The 8,809-nt window shown below is 48.7% G+C and overlaps 2 protein-coding genes across 2 annotated transcripts in view; both read left to right on the top strand.

Moving 5' to 3' along the window:
- The window catches only part of rpgrip1l (RPGRIP1 like), a 15,161-nt gene extending 14,092 nt beyond the window's left edge, over positions 1-1,069 (top strand). The window contains exon 26 of the mRNA XM_074678370.1: positions 1-1,069. This exon is cut by the window's left edge and continues 210 nt beyond it. The gene's annotated coding sequence lies outside the window, so the exon portion shown is untranslated.
- Positions 1,070-1,382: 313 nt separating this feature from the next.
- On the top strand, positions 1,383-8,797 carry nox5 (NADPH oxidase, EF-hand calcium binding domain 5). The gene is made up of 17 exons (XM_074677854.1): positions 1,383-1,440; positions 2,543-2,674; positions 2,779-2,929; positions 3,245-3,455; positions 3,627-3,864; positions 4,011-4,164; positions 4,382-4,554; positions 4,717-4,899; positions 5,036-5,168; positions 5,434-5,576; positions 5,664-5,864; positions 5,936-5,980; positions 6,166-6,290; positions 6,410-6,494; positions 6,578-6,677; positions 6,755-6,921; positions 7,901-8,797. The coding sequence occupies exons 2-17, from the start codon at positions 2,555-2,557 to the stop codon at positions 8,030-8,032; spliced, it is 2,361 nt and encodes a 786-aa protein (XP_074533955.1). The 5' UTR covers positions 1,383-1,440; positions 2,543-2,554; the 3' UTR covers positions 8,033-8,797.
- The last annotated feature ends 12 nt before the right edge of the window (positions 8,798-8,809 follow it).

Raw genomic sequence — 8,809 nt, 5'->3', positions numbered from 1 at the left:
CAGATCCATTCAGGACTGACCCGGGTCTGAACAGGGACTCAGGCTTCAGGACCAGTTTCTGCTCTGAGGAGCCATGAAGACCTGGACCCTGTTCAGTCTGCACCTGATGGACCCAGGACTCTGTTTCAGGTCCAAACTGGGACCAGCTGAGCTCACACACACTCGGAGCGCTCAGAGCCTGGTTTGTGTCAGGAGTTCATGGAGCAGTGAAATCTCAGCAGGATGGAAACATGAACGCTGAGTCCTGATGAAATGTTTAAACACGAGCCGGACTGAGCCCAGTGTTTCTGTTTCATGTCTTTAACCCTTTAATGGACACACAGCTCACAGACAGGAGGCTGCAGCTGATTGGTCGAGGACCAGCCGCGGCCATCCACTGTCACTGTCTGTACCACACGTTTTCTGTGAGCAAAGACCAGAACCCTGGTCTACAGGAGGTCACAGGGTCCTTCAGAGATCTGGATCAGGTTTTCTGAACATGTTATTTAAGTGGTGGACGTTTGCTCTAAACTGTGAGCTGTGTTGGATGAAACCTCATGTTTGTGTGAACAGCTTGTTTGAAAAAGTCTCGTGAGATTTCAGTGAGATCTACACGAGATTTACCCAATCTGTGACATCACCAGTTGGTGACTGTCCTTCAAAGATTTTTTCATTTAAAGAGACAGGAACACAGATAGATAAATAAAATCTGTGACAGATAGGTTTAAAGCTGTGCCTTCAATAAAATGTGTGTGTTTAAATAAATGGAGTTTTTCTCTGATGATCTGCTCTGAGTGCTTTGACCTCCTGCACCCTGAAACCCCCCCCCCCACCCCCCAATGTAATTAATGACTGTAAATTAATGAGAAATTTTAACGATATTTCCTGTTAGAATTAAAAACAACACTGTAAAAAATGTCACTGTAAAATACTGATAACCATGCTGCTACCAGCACGGACTGGCTGTCTGTGCTGCACATGGCATGGACCATGTACCCACAGTGTGTTGGCCAATTTTAAAATGGGGAAAAGATCAGCTGATGTTGTTTATGTAGTTGGGTAAACGTTAAAGTTTAACTGGAGCACAGACGCAGGGTCGTCAGTTTTTACTGTTACTTCACATTCATGTTCTGTAATATTCAGTGTCACGCTGTAAAAATAAACATCAGTAAAAAAAACTGGTGGTTTGTGCTGACAGTTTTTACCGTTATTTTACAGTGATGTTTTTTACAGTGTACTCTCTCTGGTCTGGTCCGGTCTGGTCTGGTCCTGTGGTCCTGGTTTCAGGGCCCGGTGAGTCCTCGGAGGTGTTTCAGACTGAAGCAGCTGACAGCTCCAGCTGACACTGAGAGGACGACTGAGGAGGAGGAGGAGGAGGAGGAGGAGGAGGAGGAGGAGGAGGAGGAAGGGCTCACAGAGAGCAGGAGGATACAGACGGACTGAGAGCAGGATCTGCAGCAGGTAAACTTCAGACTTTCTCTTTATATTCAGTCTGTGTGGACTCTAAACTCATGTTTCTTTAGATGGCAGCAGAGCTTCATTCATTCATTCATTCATTCATTCATCCTGAGCTGTGTCTGTAGAGTCATTCACTCATTCATGAGTCTGATCAGGTTTAACCATCAGTTCATCAGAGTATCTGCTGTTTGTGGCTCAGACCAAATCAAACCTGCACTGACTCAAAGTTTGGGTCAGGATCAGAGCTCCAGGCGTGTTATCATCTTCATCAACGTGTGAGGTGAACGGATTACTTCAGCCATAACTTATTCACCATCATGCTCTCTGTGAGCTGAAGAGATGAGCTGCTGAAAACCTGAGCTGTCGAGGAGAGACGGAGGAGGAGAAGAAGACGGAGAAAGGAGAAGAGTCAGAGTTTATCCTGAGGGAATCTGACGACAGGTGAACACATGAGGAGCTGATGACAGGGTGAGGACATGCTGCTCACAGGAACACACTGTGAGAGTGATCTGCACGCTCAGAGCGCCGCTACGAAACACGCCGAGTGTAAACTACACCTGAACATGTTGGTCTGACCCCAGAGGTCCAGTCCCAGACCGGATCACATCACAAACAAAACCCAGAAACCAGAGACAAGACCAGGACCACTAGGATCCTACAGGGGCATCTGAAGACAATGGAGAGTGTGTGTGTGTGAGTGTGTGTGTGTGTCTGGGGCTGACATCTCCATGGCAGCCTCCTTCATGTCACGGCGCTCCCTCTGGAGGAGCGCGGCGGGGCGTCTGCAGGATTCAGCTGTTACTGAAGGACGGACAAACGAAGGTGACGTTGTTCAGACGCTTCAGAGACGAAAAACGTTTCAACGTTTAAAACGTCACAGATTTAAAACCCATGAGGACTGAGCGGTCTGAGAGCCGCCGTGCGTCCTGACGTCCCGTGGTCGCCAAGTGCTGGAGAAGCCTAACGTCTGAAAGAAAACGTGAAGGGACCCAGGACGGCGCCCTGAGGAGCTCCACCGCTCAGAGAAACAGCTTTCTTCAGTCTGGATCTGGTTTTTACCTCAGAGGAGGGTTAATGTGAAGTTCTGGTTTCTGTCCTCCATCAGAGAGGAGTCAGCATGAGTCTGGACGAGGACGCCCGCTGGCTGGAGTGGGTCACCAAACAGTTTGAGAGCATCGCCGGGGACGACAAGGAGATCGACATCGACGAGTTCAAGACGGCTCTGAAAGTCAAAGAGGTGAGGAGGACTCGTCTCTTTCAGAGTCCTGTTGTAGTGTTTGTTGATCAGTTGTGTCCGCAACGAGCTGCTGTTGATGTTGATGATGTCATCATCGTGTGCAGTCTTTCTTCGCCGAGCGTTTCTTCGCTCTGTTCGACTCTGACGGCAGCAGCTCCATCAGTCTGGACGAGCTGCTGGAGGCTCTGGACCTCCTGATCCACGGCAGCGAGACCGACAAGCTCAAGTTCCTGTTCCAGGTCTACGATGTCGACGGTCAGGGCCACACACACACACACACACACACACACACACACACACACACACACACACACACACACAGTGTTCAGCAATGTGCAGGTCCTGTGAGGATGTGTAGCTCAGGATTAGCAGCTGAGGTAAAGATGACGTCATTGATGAAGTTATTGTGTTGTTGTTGTTGTTGTTGTTGATGTTGTTGATGTTGTTGTTGTTGATGTTGTTGTTGTTGTTGTTGTAATTGATGTTGTTGTTGTTATTGATGTTGTTGTTGTTGTTGTTGTTGTTGTTGTTGTTGTTGTTGTTGTTGTTGTTGATGTTGTTTTCTTCCAGGCAGCGGCTCCATCGACCCTGACGAGCTGCGCACGGTTCTGAAGTCGTGTCTGCGTGAGAGCGCCATCTCTCTGCCGGAGGAGAAGCTGGACGACCTGACGCTGGCTCTGTTCGAGTCAGCTGACAAAGACAACAGCGGCGCCATCACCTTCGAGGAGCTGAAGGCCGAGCTGGAGAACTTCCCGGAGGTGATGGAGAACCTCACCATCAGGTCAGAGGACGTGAAGCGGCGGCGTCTGATTAACGAGCTTCACTTCCTGTTTGTTTTCACTCACTTTAATCCTTTCATCTGGATTATTTCATCTGGACCTCAGGCTTCACAGATTTTCTTTATGACTGTTTCACTTCATGACGCGTCACGCCCCCCCCTCTCTCTCCTCAGCGCGGCGAACTGGCTGAAGCCTCCGGACCTGGACCAGAAGAAGCGTCAGGCTCCTCGGTACCTGACGCGGGCGTACTGGCACAACAACAGCAGGAAGCTGCTCTTCCTGTGTCTGTACGCCTGCCTCAGCCTGCTGCTCTTCACCGGCGCCGTGCTGCAGCACCGCCAGGGCGGGGCCTGGTTCATGGTGGCCAAAGGCTGCGGCCAGTGCCTCAACTTCAACTGCACCTTCGTCATGGTGAGGACCGGGCGGCGTGGAGCTAAGAGCCAATCATTGCTGAGTGCTGAGCGGTCAGGCGTTGACACGCTTACCTCTGCAGCCTCAGGAACAGGAAGTGGAGGAGAGCAGGGCGCTGACTGTGTGTGTCTGATGGACCCGTTCAGGTGCTGATGCTGCGGCGCTGTCTCACCTGGCTCAGAGCCACCTGGGTGGTCCGGATCCTCCCTCTGGACCAGAACATCCTGCTGCATCAGATCGTGGGCTACGCCATCCTCTGCTTCACGCTGGTTCACACCACGGCGCACGTCTTCAACTTCGGTACCACACCTCAGCCTCACACCCTCCACACGTCCACCGCTCTCAGAAACCTCTCAGCCTCCTGAGGGTCAGAGGTCGCTGCAGGCTCCTGATTGGCTGAACAGAGCTGTGTTTAGAGCGAGGGGGCGGGGTCAGACCCTGATGGTGAAGTTTCTCCTGTTCCTCAGTGTGAACTCAGGTGTGTGTGTCCTGTCCGGTGTGTGTGTGTGTGTTTCAGTGCAGCTGTCTCACAGCAGCGGCTTCAGTCTGTGGGAGTACCTGCTGACCACGCGGCCCGGGATTGGCTGGGTGAAGGGCACGGCCTCGGTGACCGGCGTGGTCCTGCAGGTGGTCATCTGCCTGATGGTGCTCTGCTCCAGCACCTTCGTACGGCGCAGCGGACACTTCGAGGTGCAGCACACACACACACACACACACACACCTTCCTCTGTGTCTGCCCCTCAGCTCAGTGTGTGGTTGGCGCCCTCTAGTGTCACTGTCAGGTATGACATCAACACTCAGCCCCTCAGACTGCTGTGTGTGTGCTGTGTGTGTGCTGTGTGTGTGCTGCAGGTCTTCTACTGGTCCCACCTGTCCTACGTGTGGGTCTGGTCCCTGCTCATGGTCCACTGCGCCAACTTCTGGAAGTGGTTTGTGGTTCCTGGTCTGCTGTTCCTGCTGGAGAAGATCGTGGGGATCGCCGTGTCCCGCATGGGGGGGCTGTACATCGTGGAGGTCAACCTGCTGCCCTCAAAGGTGAGGAACCGGGTCCTGGAGCGCGTGCAGTAAGTGCCTTCATCCTGCAGAGGGCGCTCCACTCAGAGAGGAGCATGTGTGTGATCCTGCTCTGGAGGAACTCTCCCTTCTCATTGGTCGGTTCCCGTTTGTCCAGGTGACTCACCTGGTGATCAAGCGTCCTCAGTTCTTCCACTTCAAACCTGGAGACTACGTCTACATCAACATCCCCGTCATCGCCAAGTACGAGTGGCACCCCTTCACCATCAGCAGCGCCCCGGAGCAGCCAGGTACACACACACACACACACACACACACACACACACACACACACACACACACACACACACACACACACACACAAAGAGGTGTATCAGTGAGGAACTTTCCAGAATGCCCTTTATCTTCAAAGAGTCGTTGAACGTTTTATTCTCTCTGAGGATTTCTTGAGTCCAGCCCCTAGTGGACACTTGATGAACTGCAGTTTTTTGCTCTTTCACACCGTGCTCCGTGTAAACATCAGGAACCTGTTTCTGTGTGACCTTTGACCCTCAGACTCCCTGTGGCTCCACATCCGCTCCATGGGCCAGTGGACCAACCGTCTGTACGAGTATTTCAGACAGCCGGAGAGTGAGACGGTCAGCCCCAAACGGCTCGCCACCAGCCTGAGGAACCGCCGCCAGGTGGTCCGCGCCCAGGTGAAGAGTCTGATCGTCTTTGAATGAGTGAAGGAAGCAAACATCGTCGTGATGCTCTGATTTCTGACCCCACTTCCTGTCTGTCAGGAGGAGCTGTTCAGCTCATCAGACTGTGGTGGCGCTGTAGCATCCAATGAGGACGACGCCGTTGAGCTGATGATGTATCGTCAAAATGGCTTCCAGTCTGATACGGCCCCGCCCCTGACGTCTGGATCCCCGGCCCCAGCCGAGCCGCCTCCAGACGAGCTGGGGCCGGCTGAGCGAGGAGAGGCTCCTCCAATCAGAGAGGTGGGGGCGTGGCTTAAAGCTTGATTATTAAACTTTGGATTAATTTAATAATCTGGATCTTTCCTCTGCAGGTTTCTGCAAAGTTTGGTGAGAACCACAGATTCTGCAACATCAAGGTGAGAAACGTGAAAAGCAGAATCTGACCCGTCACAAAGACCAGCCTCAGCTACTGAAACTGGATCCTGAGTCCGTCCCAGAGCACGGCCTCTCTCTTCACTCAGAATCTTATATTTTAGAGTTTTAATCTCAGTCTGAACCCTCTGATGTCATACAACCAAACACGACTTCCTGTGTGTGTCAGTGTTACGTGGACGGACCGTACGGGACTCCGACCCGGCAGATCTTCACCTCTGAACACGCCGTCCTGATTGGCGCTGGTATCGGCATCACGCCATTCGCCTCCATCCTGCAGAGCATCATGTACAGGTCAGAGGTTCAGCCCTCACCGGGGTCTGGAGCCTGCGGTCTTTCTGGAGCCCAGCAGGGGGCGACTGTCTGTAACCTGCCTGTGATCTGTGACTTCCTGAACATGCTTTGTGGTGCAGGTACCGGCGTAGGAAGCAGAACTGTCCGAGCTGTAACTACTCGTGGTGTGAGAACATCAAGGACAGCGAGATGAAGCTCCGTAAGGTAAGAGACCTCAGCAGAGCCTGAGTCTGACCTCTGTGAGTCCCAGTAACTACAGACCAGACCTCTCCTTCTGGACCCCACAGGTGGATTTTATCTGGATCAACAGAGACCAGAAGTCCTTTGAGTGGTTTGTGAGTTTGTTGACCAAGCTGGAAATGGATCAGGCCGACGAGGAGCCTGAAGGTCTGACCGCTGACATAAGATCTGTGCTCTGCCTCGCTATGAGCTGAGAGGAATAAGCCCTCTGTGTCGTCTGACAGGACGCTTCCTGGAGATGCACATGTACATGACGTCGGCGCTCAGTAAGAACGACATGAAGGCTATCGGCCTGCAGATGGCGCTGGACCTGCTGGCCAAGAAGGAGAAGAGAGACTCCATCACAGGACTGAGGACCAGGACTCAGCCTGGCAGACCGGAGTGGGGGAAGGTGAGTCCACACAGGAAGGGACTCTGTTTTCAGAATAAAACACAGACACGTGGTTTAACCTGTCACATCAGAAAACCAATGCCTCGCAATTATTTTTTACAATTTCTGGAACTTTTGTGTATGTTAATGTGGAAATAAATATAGAAATTCTCAAAGTTTTTCAATTTAATATTTTTATCTCTCAGTCTAAAAACTGCCAATGCTGTGTTTATGTCCAGCATGGAAAATCTCCTACTCTTCCACTCCCTCACAGCCACAAGGAGGCGTTCAGGTCCCTAAACAGGAAACCGTTTGTTTTAAATGATTCTGAAGTACAGACAAAATTCAGTTCATACCTATAAAAGTATTTTATTCAGTATTTACCCCTTATGGGCATGCTGCCACAATGGCCCTTTAAATATTATATACTGTCCCTTTAAATGTTACACAATGTCCCTTTAAATATTACATACTGTCCCTTTAAATATTACATAGTGTCCCTTTAATATTATTTACTGTCCCTTTAAATGTTACATACTGTCCCTTTAAATATGACATACTGTCCCTTTAAATATAACACACTGCCCCTTTAAATATTACATAGTGTCCCTTTGATATTATTTACTGTCCCTTTAAATGTTACACACTATCCCTTTAAATATTACACTCTGCCACTTTAATATTACATACTGTCCCTTTAAATATTAAACACTGTCCCTTTAATATATTACATACTGTCCCTTAAAATATTACATACTGTCCCTTTAAATATGACATACTGTCCCTTTAAATCTTGAATAGTATCCCAGGTGTTTCAGGCCCAGTTGATCTGTTGTGTTTTAGTCCAGATCTCTCAGAGTAAGATTTTATACGTGTTCTTTGTGTTTCAGGTGTTTTAGATTCTGTTTATTAGTTTGTTTGTTGTTGTTGTTGTTGTTATTGTTGTTGTACTCAGACTTGTTGTTATGTTTGTTTGTTTGTTTGTTTGTTGTTGTTGCAGGTGTTTCAGAAAGTGTCGGAGGAGAAGAAGGGGAAGGTTCATGTGTTTTACTGCGGCTCTCCGGCTCTGGCCAAAGTCATCAAAGCTCAGTGTGAACACTTCGGCTTCAACTTCTACAAGGAGAACTTCTGAGAAGCTGTGTGTGTGTGTGTGTGTGTGTGTGTGTGTGTGTGTGTGTGTGTGTGTGTGTGTGTGTGTGTGTGTGTGTGTGTGTCTTACATCAATGTTTATATCATTTTCTGAATGTTGAGCTTTTGTACAAACTGTAAATAATCATTTCTTTGAACCTCTGAATGAAAGCTAAGGTATCTGTGACGTCATTGTTCTTTTTGTATCTTACTGGACATGATGTTCACCTCTGACACTGCAGAGGAACATTTTTCACTCAGTGGTTTAGGATTTCAACATGTAGGGAGTTAATTTTTTTCCCCCAAAGAAAAAAAAGATAATTTCTAAAACATCACTGTAACCGTCCAATCGTGACTCATTTAGATGAATCGGAATTAAATTAGATACAGAAAATGTACAATTACCACTTCACAAGTGGCTCAAAGAAAAAAATCATCATGATTTTATTTTTTTTTTCCTTAATTGACAAAACTTTGTGTTGATATTTTGGACAAAACAGAAGTGCAATATTAATTCCTGAGGTGTTTTTATTGTTTTTTTTTCAGTTATATCTTTTGTCATGATGTTCAGTCTGTTCTGTCTTTTTCATGATTGAACAGATATCTGTAAACCTGTTTTATACCAACTAAAATGTTCAGTCTAAAATGAAAATAAGTGCTCAGCATGTTAAACAAGTTCACCTTTTAAGCCTAGCTAACACTGCTGATGTAATGTTTATGTGATTTTATGGTTCATGTACAAAGTGAATGACTCTGTGCTCATAGAGAATAAATCTACTGT

The sequence above is a fragment of the Halichoeres trimaculatus genome, unplaced genomic scaffold (genome assembly GCF_033239565.1).
Source record: "Halichoeres trimaculatus isolate MK-OKI-2021-1 unplaced genomic scaffold, fHalTri1.1 fHalTri1_scaffold_10, whole genome shotgun sequence".
NCBI classification, from domain to species: Eukaryota; Metazoa; Chordata; class Actinopteri; order Labriformes; family Labridae; genus Halichoeres; species Halichoeres trimaculatus.
This window is presented reverse-complemented; position numbering and strand designations above follow the sequence as displayed.

Bases quoted from the DNA above. Each gene is read 5' to 3' on its own strand.
- nox5 (XM_074677854.1), top strand. From the start codon at position 2,555: ATGAGTCTGGACGAGGACGCCCGCTGGCTGGAGTGGGTCACCAAACAG. The intron at 2,675-2,778 runs GTGAGGAGGACT...CATCGTGTGCAG, and splicing joins CGGCTCTGAAAGTCAAAGAG to TCTTTCTTCGCCGAGCGTTT. The intron at 6,922-7,900 runs GTGAGTCCACAC...TTGTTGTTGCAG, and splicing joins GCAGACCGGAGTGGGGGAAG to GTGTTTCAGAAAGTGTCGGA.